The 22,751-nt window shown below is 45.1% G+C and overlaps 1 protein-coding gene across 6 annotated transcripts in view; it reads right to left on the reverse strand.

The window, feature by feature from the left end:
- TRAK1 (trafficking protein, kinesin binding 1) overlaps positions 1-22,751 on the reverse strand; it is a 99,973-nt gene that overhangs the window by 52,132 nt on the left and 25,090 nt on the right. For 3 of the 6 annotated variants that reach the window (XM_010835453.1, XM_010835454.1, XM_010835457.1), the window contains exon 2: positions 21,111-21,305. In XM_010835453.1, the coding sequence (XP_010833755.1) occupies positions 21,111-21,305 (195 nt within the window). Of the gene's footprint in view, positions 1-725; positions 9,370-21,110; positions 21,306-22,751 lie in introns of those variants that run through there. The other 3 variants (XM_010835456.1, XM_010835459.1, XM_010835458.1) reach the window with 3 other exon arrangements.

A 22,751-nucleotide genomic window follows, 5' to 3' on the forward strand; every position in this document is an offset into this window, starting at 1 on the left:
CAAACGAAAACAATGAAAACTCTTAAAACAGAGTGCTGCTGCTGCTGCTGCTGCTGCATCACTTCAGTCGTGTCCAACTCTGTGCGACCCCAGAGATGGCAGCCCACCAGGCTCCCCCGTCCCTGGGATTCTCCAGGCAAGAACACTGGAGTGGGTTGCCATTTCCTTCTCCAATGCATGAAAGTGAAAGTGAAGTCCCTCAGTCGTGTCCAACCCTCAGCGACCCCATGGATTGCAGCCTACCAGGCTCCTCCATCCATGGGATTTTCCAGGCAAGAGTATTGGAGTGGGGTGCTATTGCCTTCTCCGAAAACACAGTGCTAAGATGCCACAAAGAGGGAGGGCACTACTGATACTTACAACAAGTATGAATTTCAAAGATATTAGTTAAGCAACAGAAGCTAGACAAAATAATACACACTGTTGATTCCATTTACATAGTCGAGAACAGGCAAAACAAACCAAAGAGGATACAAGTTAAGACAGTGAGTGGTCTTCCAGGAGGGAGGTGTAAACTAGAAAGAAAAAAGGGGACAAGGGGATGTCCCAGGATGCTGGAAACACAGCTTCTCTCCTGGTGGCTTGACAGTCACCATGTAAGACATGCGTACTTGACCTTACACTCCGCTGAGGAAATAAAAGACTGCTGTGAGACCAGTAAAACAGCCAGTTTATATAGATGCTAACAGGGAAAGGATCAGACTGGAGCAAAGAACACAATTTACCCTCCTCCAAGAGGTCCAGGGTTTCCTGCTGCTCCAGGGTGGGCTTCCTCTCTTCATTCCGGCAGTCATACTCAAAACATTCTTCTTCTCCCACATCTCTTAGGGACATTGCTGAACTCACCCCAAAGCCAAAACATCACCCTAAGGAGCTGTCCTTGAGGGAGCTCCTGGCTGCCTTCCCGGAGGAGGCATTGGGGCCGGGGCCCCTGGGGCGTACGCAGGGGCCTGGTGGGGGCCACAGACATGCCCGGGCTCAGCTGAAATGGAGGGTGTGACAGGGCCACTGGCCCATCGTCATCCAGGTGGACCCGGAAGGGGGTGGCTCCCAGAGCCAGGAGGTGGGGCGGAGGGGGTGAAGCACCTATCAGGAACGGGAAAGCCCCGCCCAGTCCTGGGGCGGGGCTGGACGGAGGTGGGGGGCGGGGTGGCTCTGACAGGTGCTATGGAGTCAGATGGGAGGGGAGTAGGCAGGTGCATGGTGTCAGGCCAGCTATCTGGATCCAGATTCTTCTCCCACTTTTCCTCCCCCAGAAGCAATGAGGAATGGTGACTTCCTGGAAGTTTCACGGAGCGACTGCAGAGGGTAATTTACCTATTATGCCTCAAGCAGATACATACACCTGTCCAAAGTTCGGGCTCTGGCAGAGGAGGTGCCCTGGTGACTGATTGCCCAATACTCTCCGATGAGAGAGCTTCTGTGGGTGTGCCTCAAAAGGGAAACAAATCTTGAGTGTGACAACAGTATGACACAGTGCTGGACAGGGAAGGAAAAGACCATTTGGGTTTCTAGCAAGAGGAAAAGGGTAAATTGCAGGAAACATTACTTGTGTTAAGCCTAATTCATCCCAGTCTTTTTTTGGTAATAATACATTACATTTGCTCTTTTTAAACTGCATTTTATAAATTCCACTCTTACTTAATTTATAAATATATTTTTTCTAATTGCAGGATAAAAAGGGAAAAATCTATAGCCTAAAAGTTTGCAAAGTTGCCTGAAAAAAAGAATCCAGTTTTATTGCATATCTCATAATCAATTCCTTTGCACTATATGATTTTGCCTGTAACGGTGAAATGGCAGGTCCTTCTATCAAATCCTCTGAAAGATAGCCTGAAGCACTGGTGTCTCAGAGAATCACAGCATATTCTACAATTCCTGGGCTTTAGCCACCTCCCCGCTACACTGTGGCAGTTCTCTCTGCTCCTAAAAGCTTTAGCAGGAGACCTAAAATACCTCTCTGCCCAGTCACCTCCCTCAGGTAACCAAGAAGGCCTTTAGCAGAGGCAAGATTGTCAGCAAGAATTCTCTGCACAAGTTCAGGAACTTGGTCTTGTCCATCTTTGAATCCTTAAGGCTGCAGATCCTTCTTAGGCAGCTAAAAATGTACTCTACACTGAATCACTACCTCCATAAAAATGAATAGAAGACCATAGACCAGTGCCTATAGACAGAAAATGAAATAGAATAAAGATTTTATTAAAATTAATACCTAAAGACATATGCCTTGACAGGTTACTTTTCTGGAACCTGAAAAGAATTGCTACATTTTACAATGGTAAAAATGTGTTGTTTATAAAAATTTGGGTCAGTAGGAATTCAGTGGCAGGAAGCACAAAATCACATTTGAAAATCTTCATAAGTTTAAATACAATGTTTATAAAGGCATACACTCTGGGAGGGGGGATACTTTCTTTCATCTCATTGATGTTATCAAATTGGGGCTTGTTAATTCAATTCAAATGACAGTGAGTCTTAAGGCCTGGGAAGGGAGGGAGGGAGAAATCTCCACTTTGTACATACTTAATTCGTGAGTATCAGATGGACTATGAGATGCGCAGGTTACTGGGTGGGGCTACAGTATATACGAATGAAAACAAGAGCTGATTTCATATATTTGAAAATACTATTAAGTGATTTTACTCATTACCAGTTGGTTATACTCATCTCTTAACTCAATCCTAGGCTACCCTTAGTAAATGATGTCCAAGTCTCTTTGTATTATGTAATTTAAAAAATATATATGCAAATTAAAAATACATCTAGGACATGGTGTCATGAACACAAGACCACTCTAGCCTGCCCGTGTCACCCCTGTTCTCTCACTTCCCTCATTCTTCAGGGTACTCCCCACCCCCACCTCAAACCCCTTCCCCTTCCTTTGCCCCACTTCCTCTGCAGGAATGTGAGGGAATTCTCCAACCTCATCCACCTCTGCATTCGCTTCAAGGTTAAAGGCAGAGATGGGCCAAAGTGCATCTTGTCTGAGAGAACAGTTTTTCCAAAAGTCAAAACAGAATGACACTTAAAGGCCAGCAAGAAGGCCTGGGCATCCCTGTGCCAGGTGACAGATGGACCATGGGACATGGACGCGGGGTGTGGAGCTGAGGGTGGCCCAGCCCTCCCTCGGGAAGCTGCTCACCCCAGCAGTCAAGCAGCTACACTGTGTGCTGTCCAGCAGTGAGGACCAATGCAGGGGCTCAGAGCAAGCAGGAAGGGAGTGGTTCTGACCCAGGTGCAGGGAAGTTCAAGGCTATGGGAGAGAAGTGTCACTTGCCTCCCAGTGGGCAGAGGGACCTCTTCCTGTGAGGGTCCTCTCCAGCTCTGTTTCACATAACCTCCACGGATGCATCTCCCCGAAGCTCCATCCTCCTCTGTCCAAAGAGTGGTTGCAAGCCACTAGAGCTACCCACTTACATTGAAATCTCAACTGATTAAAATGAAATGAAATCCAAAATTCAGTGACAGTAGCCACATTTCAGACACTCCACAGCCACAAGGGGCTAGTGGCTACCAAACTGGACAGCGCAGAATGCTTCCATCAATACAAAAAGTCCCATGGCACAGGCACACCCAAGGCTGCCCCTCGTCTTTAGACAGGAGCTTGGCACTCCTGGACCTGCATCTCCCATGTAGCCTGTTCCTGCTACAGCTCCTCCTGCACAGTCAAGAGTCTCCTGCCCCTCTGTGTCCCGTGCACTTTGCTCCACTCTCCATGAGCCTCGCTGTCCTTTTACTTCCCTGACCACACACAGCAGGTGGCCCATCGCTGAAGGTCACTTCCCCAAGGCCCTTGCTTATGCTATTTAAAAAACAGAGAGAGAAACACAGAGCTCTAAAAACTTGGTCTCTATGCTCCCTCTGACCCTCTCTCAGCTCTTGAGCCCTTTGCTTCTACATCTAAGGGAGGACATTATCTCTGCTTTACTAAAGTTGCTGATAAAAATGTACAGCTACATCATATATTTACATTTAACTCTTAAAAAAAAAATATCCTCTTAGCAGTCATTCAGAAGAGAGCTATGCCTGGAAAGGGAAAGTCAGTGTCTACCTCCAGGGGTACACTCCACAAGAAACATGAAAAATGGGGCCTGCTTACCTATGTTCGACACAAGCGCAGGAAAGTCAGAAAATCATCTCAAAAGCCTTTTAACAGTTTCTCAGTGAATGCTTAAAATATCTGACAAAACTTCACTCACAAACCAGTCACCCTGACTCTGGGTGACATTTTAGAGGTCACTGCAATCGCGGAACAGCGTATGTGCCACCTAAGTGTAATGCCATGGACTTTCATCATGGATGAGAAGTTGTAAGAACAATCACTGTGTAATCTGCCTGAGTGTTTCCATTTATAAAATCAATATGAACTACCCTCATCTCCCACCCCGACATTCAAATCTATAATGTTGCAAAAAGGGACACAAGGGTGGATGATTATAAAAGAGACTACAGCAAGAAACAGGGTAAAGACACTATACCTTGTTCAACAAACCAGTTACCTTTTCAGAGGAATTTTTAAAAAGAACCTAGTAACTAGTACTGTTTCTGAAAAGATAATATTAAGTACTGGCCTAGCACTTAGCTGATCACAAAGAGCTCTTACTTTATTTTCATGCTTTTACCATCCTATGAGATGGCCCAGGGGGGTTGTCCCCATTTTCCAGGTGGGAGAGTTGGGTTTGCTGGAGGCTTATGGGGTCCCAGGATGTGCCTAACTGCTGGCAAACAGAGACAACAGGCCTCCAATGGAGTCGCTTGTGCTAAGCCCCGGGGGCAGTCAACCAAGACTTAATACCTGACCTAATTGCAGCTTCAGCCTCTCCCAGGAATGAAGTCTTAGCCAGACAGTCTGGAATTTCCTGGTCAGCAGTAATGAGGTAATCGGCCTGAGAGACCCCACTCGTCCCCCAAAGAAAGATGAGATAATCCTTTTTCTTGTCCCTGCTGCCTTCTGTCTACAAAAGCCTTCCATTTCATACAGCTCCTCCAAGTTCTTTCTACTTGCTAGATGGGATGAGGCTCAATTCCTGAATGGGTGAAGAACGCCAGTTTTATCTTTATCAGTTGAGTTTTGTTTTTAAATACCACACAGCCACAGAGAATGCAACACGGGTCTCAAAGGCAGACTCCGGGCCCTGCTTTTCCAGCCATTCTGCCTATTTCTAGAATAATTACGAAAGTGCACTCCGTTTCTTTAACTCAGGGACATACAACCTAAGATTTCACGACAGACAGAAAGAATCATCTTCCAGACCCCTGGGCCCCGGGATGGTGTCCACGGCACTGTTCTCCAAGCATACCTGCTCCAAAGAATCACCTACAGCATGCACTAAAGATTCCGATTTCTCAGGGCCTCTCCTGGTCTGGAGTTAGTCTGGGAATATGCTTTTTAAATAATGGGGTGACTCATGATTTGCCAGGTTTTAGAAGTTCCTGCAATTAAGAGATGGGACACAGTTAATGTGGGTAACCAGGAACCTGTTTGATGCTAGAATTTTAAGCTATAAACGCTGAGTGCACATGTGCAAATTCTGCACAGGCCACTGCTGTACTACTGTGTTGATCATTGGTTATTTCAAACCTCTAAAAATCACTTTAGGGTACTGGGCAATCAACCTCTCCAACTGCTTACTATTCTAAGCTCCTGCACCATGCCCCTGTTATACCCTCTGGAGTCTGAATGTGTTTGGGGGGCTGAGGGGATGAGACAGAGTATTAAGACTTCACAACTAAAACTCATTATGGGGGCAGGATACAGTCGGTAGACTGAATAAACCTCAAAAGAGAACAGCAGCCGTTTCTTAAGTCCACATTTAATAGAGCAGTCCCTAATTGTCCTGCAGTCTATATTTCCACCCTTATGTATTACTTTTTCGGTGCTAACCTTGCAACTTAAGTGCAAGTCAGTAACTATGACATAAATGATGATTTTGCATCTTTTTTAAAACATTTGACTCATCTTTTGTTATTACTATGGAAAGCTCCCTGGAAGTTTCCCACATTAAAGATTGCAATGACAATAAGAGAGACAAAGCAACACTCTGTGTGTCCAACTCCTACCTGGCCTCCTCACCAGGAAGTTCAGAACCAGGAGCTGAAAGGGCTATTCAAAGACTGCTTTGCAGTTCCAAAGCTGCATAAAAACAAAGGCGCACTGCCTCCATTTCCAGACTAACCTGGCGAGGTCAGGAAAGAACTAGTCAGACGTGTATAAACAAGCACCGTCAATATTAGCGTATCCCTGAATTCCCCACTCCCTTTGGGGCTTTCCTAAACCACATTAGTTCTGAGCTTCCATTCCTTTGATTCCCTGTTTTGCTAACTATCTTTAAAATGGGATTATGAAAATGTCAGTTGTCCCAGCAAATTCTGTCCCAGTGGCCTTTTCTACTTCATCCAAATTGGTACGGAGGAGAAAAGCAACTATTTCATTCAGCGTACACTTAGACAGTAACTGCTATCAACATTTATTTACCCTTGGACAGATGAGCTGCCTCTTTTTCAGTTTTCCTTTTCTTCTGGAAGAAGAGAGATCTGGCTGCCTGGGGCCAAAAGATTCAACCAAGACAGGGCTGGGTAAGAAAATCCTTCTGAGAGACACCCAGACAAGAGCAGGCCTCTTCTCACCCTTCAGATTGAGCACCTCGAGTGACTGCCTTCATTTCCTCAGACAAGGGTGTAAATAAAGCTGGACGGTGTCACAATTAGGGCAAGATAGTAAGAACCCTTCCCCCGTCACTTCCGGGACAGCTCCGGGGGAGCCATGGCCACACCCAACACGTCCCCTGGGAGGTGGAGGTGGCACAGGCCCTCCGCTGTAACCAATGTGCCGTGCTCCAGTGGTCCACACTCTAAAAAGTTATGGAGGGTTCAGTGAGTCACAGATCACCAAGGAAAATTCAAGAGGTCAATGATGGAATCTGAAAAGAAGCACCCCTATAATTGCCGCCTGGAGTTGGGTAATAGGATAGGAACTTGCTTTAAGAATAATATACCCCAAAGAAAACAACTGAGTCATCTTTCCCCCTCACGACCCTGGGAGCTGCCCACCATCATCATCACTCAAGACGTTTACAGATGCACAGGGACGCGACATGGCAATGTCTGTATCTAACGCTCGGGGATGGTGGGGCTCAGCTGGGGAAGTTTCTCAGTGCGTTTAAATACCCACCCACCCCCTCCAACAAAAGCTTTTGGCCTTTCTTCTGTGGCTCACAGTCAAGGCTGAAATTAGCAAATACAGAGATAATTATGCAGTTCTTCGGCTTATTAATGAGGCCAGGTCCCAGCCAGTTACATCATTCAGGTTAATCAAATGTAGTCATGTTAGAGTGATCTGAAACTCCCAATTCAATTAAAAAGCAGTTACTTTACCTATTACTGGCTTGTGTGGGCTGAGAACATTATGATCACCAGGGAATGGACCCTTCAAGTATACAGATATTGGGTCCTCTTGTGTGTGTGTTTATGTAAAGGCATGTGATAGAGGGCCACTTTAAAGAAGAATTAAAGACGACAGGTTAACTGTGTCATATACAATTTGATGCCAACCCCACAGGCGCCCGAGGCCCCTCCCCTGTGGCCTGAGAATGCACCTGAGTGCCATTTCCTGGTGTCTGGAATCTCCCGAGGCTGCTCCAGCCACAGAAACTCTGCCTAGTCTCCTCTGGAATGAACCACACCCTCCCTGCCCAAACACGAAGGATTCAGACTCTTCCAGCCCCTCCCAACATCTCCCACCCCCATCTCTGTGGGATCCCGCAAGATAACTCGTTTGACTTGACTGCCAGGTGGGAAGCTGCTTCTGCCCTTTTTTCCAGCCTCCCCTGGGCTCCCAGGTCTGGGCCCAGGAAAGCTGGATTCTCCAAGGCCAGAGGACCACTTCCTGAAGACACTAGTCCCTGGACCATAGATGATGACATCTCCACTTGCACACACACACACATGCACACACACACACGCATCACCCCAGAGAGAATTCAATCCCACTTAAGTGCAATGCTCACAAGCCCAGCACGCCAACACCATCTCCATACTGCCAAGGAGCCTCCCCCCATCACAAGCCCTGCCCACCTGCTGTCCCCCTTCACCACGCCTTCGCAACGGTCAGAGCCATGCGGTGCCACTCCGGTGCCCCTCCCTCCTCCTGTCTGCCCAGGAAGGTTCCAGGACACCCCCTCCCCCGAAGGGACAATGGCCCTACACATCCCCGCTCTGTTTTGCAGGAGCCATAATTACCGTCTGAGCATTCTTCATAATACCAGTCTAGTTCATAATAATCCGCTTCGATAAATTTCTGCATAGTCAGTATTCTGGCAGAGGAAAGAATGGACTTCACGGCACCATCGACGTCAGGTGAAACGCTGCCATGCCCCCCTGCCCTTCCAGAATGCCGGGCAGAAGAGCATCTCCAAACATGCCAGAATTAAGCTGTGCATCCTTAATGACAGTCTGGAGCCAGGACGGAAAAGGGGCAGTGAAAAGGAAAATCATGGAGGGGGAAGAGGAGGAGCACAGCTATCAGAGACCCTGGCAGTCCTGCTAATAAAGCGGCAGCGGCCAGCAGCCCTGAATGGGAGTAGCCAGAGCCGTCCTATCCGGGAGCACAGAGGGTGACGTCAGGGACACACACCACCACCCTGAGGTCTCACTCCAGCCTCGCCGCCCAGCTCCCGCTCATCTTTCAATCTAACAGTTGCCATAGAAACAGGCCGGCTCAGAAAAAAAAATGATGCAGAGATGGAGGAAATGTCTTCCAAGGATGCTGGTAGCGGGGCTGAGAGGTGCCACGTTAGGAGAAAGGAGGGCGTGCAGGCAGGGAAGGGGGTGGCGCCAGGAACATTATCACCATCATCTCTTCCAACAAATGTCAGGACAAGTTTATCTATCTGCTTAATTCTGGGTCACTATGGACTCTGCATTTGAAAAATAACCCCTTTAAAAATCTGCAACTTCTTTATTAAACATCTTTCCTTAAAAATTTTGACCACCGCCTAAAGGAAATGTAAATTACTCAGAAAAGGGAACCATTTTCATACAGATACAGTCCTGTTCTCTGTTCATGCCTTGGCTCAAACTCCTGGAAAAACAGCCTGCAGCATACAAATAGAGGAGAAAGCCATCACAGAAGGGGCTTGTGCAATAAGATAGGCTGCTTTCACGGACACTAAAATGTGTTATCAAAGTACAAAAACATACACCAGAAGGAAACAGCCCACCCTCAGGAAGGTGGTTCCCTCTAGGAAAGGAGTGAGGGGATAGGACTTTGAAACTGTCCTTATAAATGCATTGTGAATGTTTTATTTGGGCTTCCCTGGTGGCTCAATGGTAAAGAATCCGTCTGTCAAGCAGGAGACAAGGGTTCTATCTCTGGGTCGGGAAGATCCCCTGGAGGAGGAAATGGCAACTCACTTCAGTATTCTTACCTGGAGAATCCCATGGACAGAGGAGCCTGGTTGGGCTATAGTCCATGGGGAAGCAGAGTCAGACACAACTCAGCGACTAAACAACAATGTTTTATTTCTTTCCAAAAAAAAAAAAAAGGAAAGTGAAGCTAACATTTATTAGTCCTAATTATTTAGCATGTTTGAAATATTTAAATGAGTAATGGATAATTAAAAAGATTTTAGACTTGCTATAAGTTAAACTCATCTGCTAAACAGGGTTGCTCAACCTCAGCACTACAGACGCACAATTAGGGTCAGATTGTTCTCTGTTGCAGGCGCTGTCCTGGGCATGGCCTCCACCCATTTAGGTGCTAGAAGCACTACCCTGTCTCTCTGTTGACGTGACATCCAAAAGCGTCTCCAGATGGTGCCAAATGACTCTTGGGAGCAAAATCTCCCTTGAAGACTGCTGCCCTCGAGCAAAACTACCTATGGAACCTCACCAGCCTGTTAGCTGGGTATTGTAACCATCTGTTGGTGTCAGTGGCAACAAATGTGCCAGCTTGGTCCAGCTTCCCTCTTAATTTTCTACTCAAGACTGTATAATGTGGGAATGAGTAATAGTAAAGGGACTTTTTTCCACTACTGGGAGGGCAAGCTTCTTTCCTTCCACAGTGATCAAACAGGGAGGCTTTCCCTCTATCCTTCCAAAGCCACATGATGCCCTAGTTAATGAACTTGGAGGAAAAGGCATCCCTCTAGGGCAGGGCTGCCCAGGCTTTAATGTGCATGTGAATTATCCAGAGCTCTCGCTAAAGTGCAGATTCTAATGCCTCAAGTCTGCAACTGTGCACAATTTTCTGCATTTCTAACAAGCTCTCACATGCTAGCAAGGCTGCTGGTCCCCAGATGACACTTCATGACAAGGCTCTTCAGTAGCAAAGATTTGGGGGTAGATTTTATAGTGTGTGTGTATGTATATGTATGTGTGTATCTGCCTAACTGTATGTATGAGTAGCAGGTAATTTAGAGGAAAACTATTTGAGTGTGTATGTTGAGGGGGTGGTGGTTTATATATGCCCTTCCCTCTCCCTGACCCCAACTTGGATACACATTTAAAATTTTCTAGGACATTCACCTATTTAAAGTCAGCAGCCAACAGTTTTAATTCCTGCTGTAACTGCCCCCATTATCTGAACACATCTCTCTTCCTTTGGTCCTTATCATGTCTCTCCACCATCGATGGCAGCTCTCAAGAACACCACAGCAAACCACCAGGCAGCCTCTCGGATGTCACTCCTCATGACAGATGAGCTGAAGCTGGTGTCCTAAGGTTTTCTGAGGATTTTGTTTGTTTAAAGTGAATGGCACCCCACTCCAGTACTCTTGCCTGGAAAATCCCATGGACGGAGGAGCCTGGTAGGCTGCAGTCCATGGGGTTGCTAAGAGTTGGACATGACTGAGCGACTTCACCCTGACTTTTCACTTTCATGCATTGGAGAAGGAAATGGCAACCCACTCCAGTGTTCTTGCCTGGAGAATCCCAGGGACGGGGGTGCCTGGTGGGCTGTCATCTCTGGGGTCGCACAGAGTCGGACATGACTGAAGTGACTTAGCAGCAGCAAGGTGCTTCTGAAAGATGATTATAGGTCTCATAAATAAACTGATGGAAAGTTAACAGTTTCCTCAAAATCAGCATGTTTAACAGGTTCAATCCAGTACAGGGGGTGAGGTCTAGTATGAACTTTCAAAATGAAGATGGAATGAAGGAACAAAGAATGCAAACTCTATAAAGCATCGTAGAAAAGTCAGGTGCAGTTAGAAACCTCTTCAACAAAGGCTTATGGAGGAGACTTGGGTTTGATCCCTGGATTGGAAAGATCCCCTGGAGAAGGGAATGGCAATCCACTCCAGCATCCTTGCCTGGAAAATTCCACGGACAGAGGAACCTGGAGGGCTACAGTCCATGGGGTCGCAAATAGTTGCACACGACTGAGTGACTAACACTTTTCAACAAAGGCTTGGCACATTTACCTCACGGTGCTATGAATTTTTAAAATATTTTATTTACATACCATATCACCCCAGAAGCAAAAACCAATGAATAGAGGGATGGATGGATACATAGATGGATGGAGTACTAATGGCAGGCAGTTTAATATCATACCTCAGAGCAAGGGCTTTTGGAGTCGGACGGCCTGAAGTTTGGTTCAGGCTCCTCATTTGCTATCTGTGACCTTCTTAGACACCTGAGTCTTACCTGCTAAATGGCATGACTATTATACCTGCCGCACAGACAGGGTGAGGCATTAATTAATGCACGGGAGAGCACTCAGCACAGTGCCCGGGACAAAGTGAGTCTACAACCAATGTTAGTTGCAATCATCTTCATCACTCTAATTCTTTAAAAAAGGAAACAAGCCAGTACGAGCAATTAAAAAGATAGCACAATTTTCTAAGCCATAATTAGGGAAATGAGGTAGAAACGTCATTTATTAGCTTTTTTCCAGCAAAATAAAAGGCCTTGAGTTCACAGTAATGAGCAGGAGTGGTAATCTAGGGGTGGGAAGGTGCCATTTCTAAATAGCAACATATCACTGAATGTGACTTTTATCAAATCCAAAGACTGTATACATCTAATTTACTTTTTAAGAAAATGCAAAAGAAAGAAATGAGTAAAGAAACAGCATCATTTATGGGTGAATTTTATGGGCCTTGAGCAAGTTTTTTTTGTTTTGAGCAAGTTTTAAATCAAATGTCAATATCAAAATTGCTGTGTGATAGGCTCCAAAGGATAAAGTAATCCATTCACAACTCTGCAGAGATGGTTCCAAGGTGTGTATGCATGCTCAGTGGGGTCCGACTCGTTGCGACTCTGTGGACTATAGCCTGCCAGGCACCTCTGTCCATGGGATTTCTCATGCAAGTACACTGGAGTGGGTTGCCATTTCCTTCTCTGGGGATCTTCTTGACCCACCCCTGGATCAGGAATTGGGACAGGTCCCAGAAGCAGCCTGAGAGAAGCCCCTGTCCATTCACTCAACGCTATTTAAGGAGTGCTGACTGCACATCAGGCCTCAGCCCTTTACCGCTCACTCACTCCTCAGACCCCTGCTACCTAAGACCCCCCTCGCTGGGCAGACGAGGGAAGGGGGCTCAGAGAGCTGAAGTCATTTGACCAGGATCGCTCAGCGAAAACCAAGAGCAACTGAATACAAACGAGGCACCAACCACCTCCAAAACTTTTTCTGTCAATAGCTGAGAAAACACTGAGGGAGTATTTACAAAATTTGAAAGAAAAAAGGGGGTTGGAACTAAAGGGATATTTCTCTACCCATCCCCAGCAGATCAGCCTTCTGATGCCAATTTTAACACGGCTTCTTGGAGAGTTGTTGATTCCATGTCTCGGGGCAGGAAAAATCAAGAGAGGCCTGCAATAGCATGCTGCACAAAAGTAAACAACCGCTCCAGAAGGTCCGGGGTAGGAGCGATCAGGCGTCAGGGCCCACTTAAAAGGACATCACACTGCCAGCTTGTGATAATTCCAACATCAAAAAGAAAATACAATCAATAACAGTTAAAGGTTGGATCTGTCAAGACCATGAATATCAATGAACATGAAAACAAAACGGGCAACCAAGTGAATAAGGCAACTGACATAAAAAGGAAAGTGGAATATAATAGGGAGATATTTTAAATTTATCTTAAGCAAGGGAGGGTAGGTGTGTGTGACTGTTCTATTTCTGTCACTAATATTTTTCATAAAGCACTGCATGAACATCATTCTAAGGAGGGTGGCTATGAATAAGCCAACCGGATATGGAATGAGGAGGCAGGAAAAAGAATAGGAAAACCTGATGCTGTGGCCATAACTACCCCCAGGTAGAAGGAGGATCAGCTCCTGAGCTGCAAAGTTAGTTACGTATCCTCTTTTGTAAGTATATAGGAGAATCTAATAGATTGGGTCTGCCAAATTAAGAATCTAATTACGAGAGGACTCATAATCAAACTTAAATGTTTGCTGTTCGGTCACTAAGTCTTGTCTGACTCTTTGTGACCCCGTGGACTGTAGCAGGCCAGGCTTCCCTGCCCTTCACCATCTCCTGGAATTTGCTCAAACTCATATCCACTGAGTCAGTGATGCTATCCAACCATCTCATCCTTTGTTGCCCCCTTCTCCTCCTGGACTCAATCTTTCCCAGCATCTGGGTCTTTTCCAATGAGTTGACTCTTCATATCAGGTGGCCAACTTAAATGATTAAAAGAATATAATAAAATTTCTAAGTTTTAAACTATTAGCTGTGTAGTAATTCACGTACACATACATAATTTTATATACTCATATGCATATATATGTATGCAATAAGAATTCAAAATAAATTATTTACACATTTTAAAAATGAATATGTGCTAACAATTTTGGATTAAATTACAACTGATACAGTTATGAGTTTGCCTTGAAGTGTCTCAGATGTTACATGCCACATGCCACCTTCCTCTGTACTCCAGATGATGAGCACGGGCCACACCAGGGCCCCCGCGTGGCCAACCAGACAAGCAGGTGGGAGAAGGGTGGCTCCCTGTGTTCCTTCCTCTGGTTGGAAGCAGAACCACTCAGGGCCCCAGTCCTCCTCTGCAACATGCCCCTAGTCTCCAGAGCTTTCCTCCCTTCAGGAAGTACTGCAAGCCTTCTACCTACATCCCAGGGCAGCCAGGACAGAAGAGGGGAGGGCTTCCTAATCCTCCATTCTTGACAGGGTCAGGGGGACTTGCATGAAATACAGGCTGACAAGCAGACCTTCCCTCCACCGGCTGCAGAAAATTAACTAACAGGATGCTTCTGCAGAGTTTTCTTTCTAATCTTTATTTTTTAAAACACTGCCATTGCCAGTCACCGAGCTCCCGCGGCAGAAGGCAGGCTGCTAACGAACAGCTTGCTGTCAACTACCCCCTCCCAAACCATCTCCACCTCATTTCAGGCACAGGAAAAGCAGGCACCCAGGCCACCTCCAGGGAGAAGGTGGGGACAGAACAAAGGAGGGAGACAGCACCCAACAAAGCACTACAGAGACAAAAAGTACCCCAGCTTGGAAGCAGTCCTCATTAAAATCACTCATACACCTGAGGAGGATACAGAGAAGAAACAGAGTTCTGATGTGTTGCTGGGGTTCCCAGTTTGTTTCCTGTACCCTGGGAGGGCTGCATGGCGCATCTCATTCGTGGGACCAGCAGGTCACGTAGCAGATGTTCCAGGGTTCAAAACATAAATCTGAAGTGCAGAACACAAACCATAACCCAGAATCACTATGGCCTGAGCCCATCACTGGTGGGCAGCGGGGTGTGGATGGGCTAACAAGCTGAGCTGTCATGTCAATTTCCCACCTGAGTCTGTTCCAGCTTTGTGTTAGACATGCTGGATTCCCTTGAAAAGGAAAACAGTCAACCCGTACAGGATTGCTTGCCAACCATTTTTGTTCTTAAAAGAAAAAGCGAAGACACACCAACACTGGAATCTGGATTGTTGAGAAAGAGTGGAAGCTGGCAGGCGCCAGGTGACAAAGCAGGCCTAAGGTCGCAGGGTAATCTGTCTCCTGGTATGAGCACCCAGCTGCCTTGCTCACCAGATCCTGGGGTTCCTGGTACCGTCGGCACCTGGTGTGGTATGGGTGCGGCTGCTCTGGACCTTCAGAGATAAGCATTTTCTATTCCCCCTCCGCACCGACGCCTGACACCCTGGCAGGGGGTGGGGAGTCGCTGTGTGTGTAGACTGGGTGTCACTGACACATGAGAAGTGACTGTGCAGCCAGAGCTTCTTTGTCTGCAGAAGTCCACTTGCAGACTTCTGCTAGAGCAATGAAAATGGGCCCAAGGAAGAACCTGCTCACATGAGGAGTGAGCGTAAGAGGGGAGAAGGCACAATTCCAGGGCTCCCTCAGGTCCTCACCTGCAAACAAAATGGCCTGAGGTCTTGAGAATGACAGAAAGGACCCAACTAGTGCCATAGCATTTACATGAGAAAACGCAAGGCAACTGTTTATAAATCTACCATAACGTATACATTTTAGTGTTATTTATTAGCAAAGGGTAATGAAACGCTTTCCCCAGTCATTAGATCCCTTCTCCATCCTCTGTACAACCTTCCCTGACACCCATCATTCATCTTGCCTTCCTTCTTTCAACCCCACCCACCACGATGTTTGTCCGTGTTCCACACGCACCCCTCCTACACACACAAACACAAATGCACCATGTGTTCTCTTAGGTCACACCTCACATAACTTGTGATCCCTCCCTTTAGAAGGTCAGCATTGTGTGTAATTTAATTCAGTTTGCACAGGTTCAGTGCATACTGTGGAGTCTTTACTTTTGTTTCACTTAGGATTTTGGACTTCCCTGGTGGCTCAGATGGTAAAGAATCCACCTGCAATGTGGGAGACCTGGGTTCGATCCCTAGGTTGGGAAGATCCCTGGGTTGAGAAGGGAATGGCTACTCACTCCAGTATTCTTGCCTGGAGAACTCCACAGACAGAGGAGCCTGGTGGGCTACAGTCCCTGCAGTCACAAAGAGTCCTACAGGACTGAGCGACTTGCATCCAGTCCTACAGGACTGAGTGATTCACTGTCTTTCACTTCATTTAGGATTTGAGTTAGATGAAGGCAGTCTCTGGAAAGTGGCAACAAAGTGATCTTTCTATACTATACATTGTTTGTAATTTTGCTTTGTCTTTGCAAAAAAAAAAGAGGGAGAAAAACTTGTTTTTTAACTTAAAAGATACTTTTGCATGTTATTTAATTAGCACTTGTTAAGTACCTATTTCATGCAAGGCACTAGGCGGACTTCAGCCTTTTTAAACATGAAGCAGACATGGGCTGTACAGTAAGAGTTGGACTAGATGAATGGTCTTTGATTCTTTGTTGTTGTTGTTTAAATTAAATTTTACAAAATTAAAATGGGACGGGGAGCTGGATTAACTGCAGTTGCCCAGACCCCATCCACTCCTTCCACACAAGCAAGGTAGACAACTCGGTACAGGATGCCAGCCAAGGGCCTTGAGAGCATCCTGTGTCGGCCCCACCCGCTGCAAAGTCCTAGGTTAGGTAGTGAAAGAAAATCAGTAATCAGATGTTTTCACTTCTTTAGCCAGAAAACATCAACTTGAACTCAAACAAAGTCAAGCTCATAAAAGATTACAGGTACATACTAGTCATTCAATAAATACTTGTTGACTGATTCATTAATAGTACTTTATGGCAAAAGGAAAAAATTAGGTGATGTCTTGAAACTCTCATCTGCTTTACAACCTCTTCTTGGCGTTTCCCTGGTTGCTCAGATGGTAAAGAATCTACATCTGCAATGCAGGAGACCTGGGATCAATCCCTGGATCAAGAAAATCCCCTGGAAAAGGGAACGGCTACCCACTCCAGTATTCTTGTCTGGAGAATCCCATGGACAGAGGAACCTGGTGGGCTACAGTCCATGGGGTCACCAAGAGCTGGACACGACTGAGAGACTAACAACACTTCTCTTCTTAGGGAAAGGATTGTTCTGTTGAAGTTGTCAGCAGATCACTTGCACTTGAGACACGGAGAGATTTCGTTTCTTAACAAATGCTCTTTAATCAAAAAGTTACCAAAAACATGGTCCTAGGAAAAGGAACCAGAAGAAGCCCATAGCTATCTACATACCAACATAGCAATCCTCATGGCTGGTGTCCACTGACTACTTTGTGACTAGAAAAATCTATAGCACACAGTCATTTCCACCTGAATTCAGGAAGCATGATCTAGAGACCACAGGATGCAGGGGGGAAAATTGCAGGAAAGAAGGAAACCTCATCTTGAAACTAAGCTATATCAGGCTAAGTGTCACTTGGGACAATGACCTTTTGAAAAAAAAAAATCAATTTTCAATATGTCAGACACATTTTTATGAACAAAATAAGCTACTGACATATTCTAAAACAGGGTTCGCATTTTTCATGTTTACTAAATGAACTTTATTCTTAAACTGAATTTTTTTCTTATTTAGCTTCTCTGAGAGATAAGACATAAAGTTAGACTAGACAATCCAGGTTGGAAACTCAGACTCCCATCATGACATATGTATACCTCTGACTGATTCATGTTGATATTTGACAGAAGAAAACAAAATTCTGTAAAGCAATTATCCCTCAATTAAAAAATAAATAAAATGGGAAAAAAAAGACCCCACCTTACTAGCTGTGTGATTTGGAGCAAACTTAACTTCCCTGGGCCTCAGTGTCCTCATCAGTAATATGGGGGACAGTGGGAGTTTTTATTTAGTGGTCTCTGTGGGAAGTAACCGAGGTATCTGTAAAGCATTAAAAAACTGTGCCTGGCACGCTAGTAAGACTATCCTTTCTTCTTGCTGGACCATCGAATCTTAATTGTCCCATGTTTATGGGTTGATTTGCTATGTAGGAAGTTTTCACTTTGTGTGTCCCTCAGAGGTGAGGGACAGGGGTGAACATCCACTGGACTGTTGAAATCTATCTGCAAAGATCATTCTACCACCAGGGAAAGGTGGATACCCAAAGCCTTCTTGCCCCTCCTTAACAAGCCAGGCAAGGGCCAGATTTAAAAAATGAAGCATAGCTTGTCTTCTTTGAAGGATGACATGTGGGCAAAGGAGATGAGTATTAGCCCATCTAATACTAATGGGTGTCCCATGAGTATTAGTGTCCGCTCTGATCTCTGAAGCAATGGTGTAGGTGAGCCTATTATCCAGGGAGTCTCACCTGGGGAGTGTATCAGAACCCCCTGGAGAACCCCTTACCCTGATTCCCACCCACTGCCCTGACTGATGCAGAAAATAAATCTAAAATGAAGCGACAGTTTATGTTGTCTTACGCTGGTGATGGCAGAAACCATCATAATATTGTAAAGTAATTATCCTCCAATTAAAAATAAAATAAAATTAAAAAAAAAAAAAACAAAGAAAAACACATGGGTGAGTCACAGTGGTGTGAACCATGACATCTCCTGGGTTACACATGTAAACACACAGGTGAAATCCAGAAAGGATACCAAGTACAGAGCAGGGCTCTTAACCTGTGGTTCCATGGACCTCTGGCTCAGCAAGGCTCACAGACCCCTCCTCAGCAGAAAGATTTAAAGACATAAGATACAAAGGACTATAAAGAAAGCAACTGTATTATAATGCAGTTATTAAAACTTCGAGAAAAGGTCTGTGATAAAAGTGCTTCTTTATCAATGCACATTAAATAACAAGATCAGCACATCTACTAATGAAAGTAATTTCAAAGCAGAGATGAGTAAAGATCTTATTTCTTCCGTATCTACTTCTTCTGTAGCATGACATGAAAATATTTGTGATTTCTACTGGTGACTAAGTCACAGGTCTTAGTAATACCACTTTCTTTTCCATGTTTATAATGAAAGTAAACGCTGCATTTCAGTTAGACGTTTATGAAATTAAGGATGTAAATTTTTTTTTCCTTTACAAGTTAATAGAACCCCCAATTTCTCTCTATAGATCTCTTGGAGGGTGGTTCTAGGACCTTGGGCTTCCCTGGTGGCTCAGGCAGTAAAGACTCTGCCAGCAATGCAGGAGACCTGGGTTCGATCCCTGGGTTGGGAAGATCTAGGACCTCAGTTTGAAAGCCCTGCTCTATGGGTGCTGTATTTAAAAGTTAATGCTTGATCATTCAATTAACTGATATTTAGCAAATACCCACTTTACCCTCATCACATGCACCACAGAAGAAAATGTAGAGTTAAAGTAAGACTTAAATGCAACCATGCTCTAAAAATTTTCAGAATATCTGGTCAACATGTATTTTCGGTTCTTGTAGTTTTATTATAATTTGTGTTATGCACTGCCAGATTCCACCAGGATGCTTTTTTCTCTCTCTCCTTTACATATATCACTAGAAGTAAAACAAATAACAACAAGTCACAACGTCTGTTCAAGTCTACTGAAAAGAATTTTAGAAGCTATAGATCAGTGCTATTGAATAAATACAATGAGACTTCGCACTTGAATTTCCTTGGTAATAAAATCAGCCTGGCCCAAACAAACTATAGACATTTTACAGGGATGAGAAGAGGCCATTCCTATGAAAGGTCTCTGACAACAGTGAAGTGTTACCCTTGGGTGGTGTTCCAATCACACTGTGATTATAAGTGATTAATCAGTGTGTATGTGAGGGACCTAGGAGCCTCCCTTAGCAAAAATGGCCAACCAGGATCCTATAAAATCATAGGACAGTCTGTTAAAGAAGAGTAAGTAACAGGCAGGGATTTCTAGAAAAATAATTCTACTGTGAAGCAGTCTGAAGCAAACAAATACAAAACCTACCTGAGAGGTCACCCAGGACCCGGTTTTCCACAATACCACATCTCCTTGGGTGTACCCGTACCATGAGTAAACAAAAGTGACTTGTAACGGGCCTCCTCTAGGCTATAAGATATACTAGAAGTTCTAAAGCATCAGCTTGGACATTAGTGCAACTCTAATGTACTTCATACTGCCCTGGTGTAGATCATTCTATTTTTACTCCTATCGAATATGATTATCTGCAGTGCTCACAATGAGACTGCAGGATTTATACTAAGTATTAAAACACAGGCCAATTTAAACAAAATTCCTTTCTTATTAATATCTAATAGATAAAACGTGAAAACAGCCCAGATACATGCTAAAGGAGAAACTTACGAGCTCTCACTTGTTAATTATTAATGATTTCACAAGTTCAAGAATATTGGAAATTGGTTTGTATTAGAGAAAATAATTATAGAAAACTTTACAGATGCACAATAAGCTAGTTATTACTAAGTAGAAACAGGATTGTTGTTTTTTTTTTAAAAAAAGGTGATATGATGATACATGGATACATAAATAATGTCACACTACTTTAGACTGGGTTCAAATCAACTTGAATTTTAAGTCAAGAGTGTCAAAACAAAAGAGAACTGGTCTCACCAATCTTACAAAGCTGCCATGAATTTCTAAAGAGAAAAATTACATCAAAACTACCTCTTTTGATGTTCTGAATGAACATCAGAAATATTACTGGTATGTTGTAAATCAACGTCAGTTTAAAAAGAAAAAAAATATCATTGGTGTGAATTTTTTAAATTATCGTATATTTTTCAAGTCTGCAAAATCAGGTTTCACGCCCTTGTCATCACAAACACACTGAAAGAGTCCCACCTAGTATACTGCTCACCCTACCAGGCGTCAGCTCTGTAGCTCACAGCAGGACCAGTCTGCTGTTGCAGCAACATCTTGCCTCTCCAGACTAACCAGCTGAGTGGACTTCCACGCACAAATCAGCAGCCTTGGCATGTCGTGTTATGTCTTATAAACACTGAGCAGTCTTGAGGTTTCCAATACTTTGGGTTTTAAATGCAGATAAGCTCCTCCTCAATACAAGCTGCTAAGGACTCACATGGTACTTCTGGTAAGGAGGGAAATGGGAACATCTTCTAATCTTCTGCATGGTTAAGAGAAAGTTGGTTCAAATGAAAACTCATACTTGTTCCCACTACTCCAACATTTCTCTCCAGAAGACTCAACGTCAAGTGAGGCCTTTTATGGGGCTAAACCCCACAGCCACATTTCTGCAAGAACTTTCCACATACAGCAGGCTAGAAGACACAGTAGCCAGGACACGCACACATGTGTGCCCGTGGCTAAGCAGGGAGGACAGGGCATTCCAAGAAAGGGGAATCACTCACGGAAGTACTTCAGCGTCTCCTCAATCTGCTCGGTCGTGAGGTCAATGTTGACATCTGGAGAAATGAGAGGGGTGTGAAGCCAGTCGTCGTGGTCATAACCGTAGATGGTGTCGGCTCTTAGCTTGTAATGGGGCAGCTGCTCCTCCAGGAGGCTGATGATCTCGACTTCCGGAAGGTCGGTGCTGTTGCACACGTCTGGAGGGAAGAAGACGGACAGATGAGAGCCAGGACCTGGTCATGGCCTTGCTGCCGCAGTGACCTAACCCTGGCACTTGTAGCCAGAGTCTTGGGCTACTTACGTGCAGCACAGAGAGGCCAGATCGGCCATGTCAGAGATCTTTTTCCAATTTAAATTCTACTCTTGAAACTTAGAGTTAGGCATGTTTGTTGCCAGACCTACCTGAAATAGCTCCCGCTGGTTAGCTGCCCACTTTCTGTGAAGTAAAGCCAAAATTCTTGCGCCTTCATCATTTGGGCTTTCTTCCCAACCTTCTCTGGCCATTCTCTCTCAATCACCCTACACTTAGGTCAAACCAGTTATAAGTTCAACAATATGCCAGATTCCTTCCTGCCACTATTTTACCATTCAAGCCATGTCCCTACACAGGTAGGACTTTGGCCTTCATTTAATTCATTCATTCACCTGTTTATCCTCCGACATTTCCTTCCTTCCACCCATCCATCATCATCCAACTATATCCTGAGTCCCACAGTCACAGGAGACACGACATAAACACAACAGTCACACCCTTGCCTCTGTAATTCTTATATTCTCATGGGGATTCCAGCCACTAAACCAATAGGTACCCCTCCGTCAAGGCACAGTTTGAATACCACCTCTTCTCGACAGCATGGTGTTTTGAGCTCACCAGGCTGAATTAATCTGTCTTCCTCAGGGAGAATGTGGACACCTGTGCCCAGAAGAAAGGCTACACCATAGACATAGCATCTTCTTGTTTAACAGGAAGGCCATGCAGCAGACCAAGAAAAAAGGCATAGAATTGTAGGTAAACAAGAGTGTTCAGTGGGCAACTTCACCCCTTCTTGGGCAGGAGCCCATGGAAGGCACTTGCTAGCCCCTCAAATCTCCCACCATCCCATGCTTACCCCTTGTTACTTAAGTCAACATGCAAAGCTTCACTGTAGAAGGACATTATGACTCAAAAAGTCCACATGGTGTTTCAAGTGCTGAGGAAAGAGTTATAAGTGGAAAGTGAAGACATTTCGAATTTTACTTGGAGCTCTGGGGACTGGAGAGGGAACACGTGAATGCTCTGGATTCTCTGCCTCATGTGGGAAATGTCACGGCTAGCACACTTGGCATTTCAGCCAGCCCCCACCAGGCCGGATCTGCTCCGCCACCCTGCAAAGGTCTGCGGAGAACTGAGTGATGTTCCTTCCCTTCTCCTTGGCCACAGACAACAGCCCACCCTCAAGGCAGATGTCTCATATTTCTTTACCATCTCCCACTAGTGACAAAACCCCCTGTAAAAGCTCCAGATGGGCTCCTAACTAAGGAACTACTTGCCCATCTTGCAATCAAGTGGGGAGTAAGTTCCCACCAACCTCATCTCCAGGGGAGGCCTCAGAGCCATAAAATGACCACCATCTAGCTGAGGGCATTCGGGGCCAAGGAGGGCT

This window comes from Bison bison, unplaced genomic scaffold (genome assembly GCF_000754665.1).
Source record: "Bison bison bison isolate TAMUID 2011002044 unplaced genomic scaffold, Bison_UMD1.0 scf7180017864043, whole genome shotgun sequence".
NCBI lineage: Eukaryota > Metazoa > Chordata > Mammalia > Artiodactyla > Bovidae > Bison > Bison bison.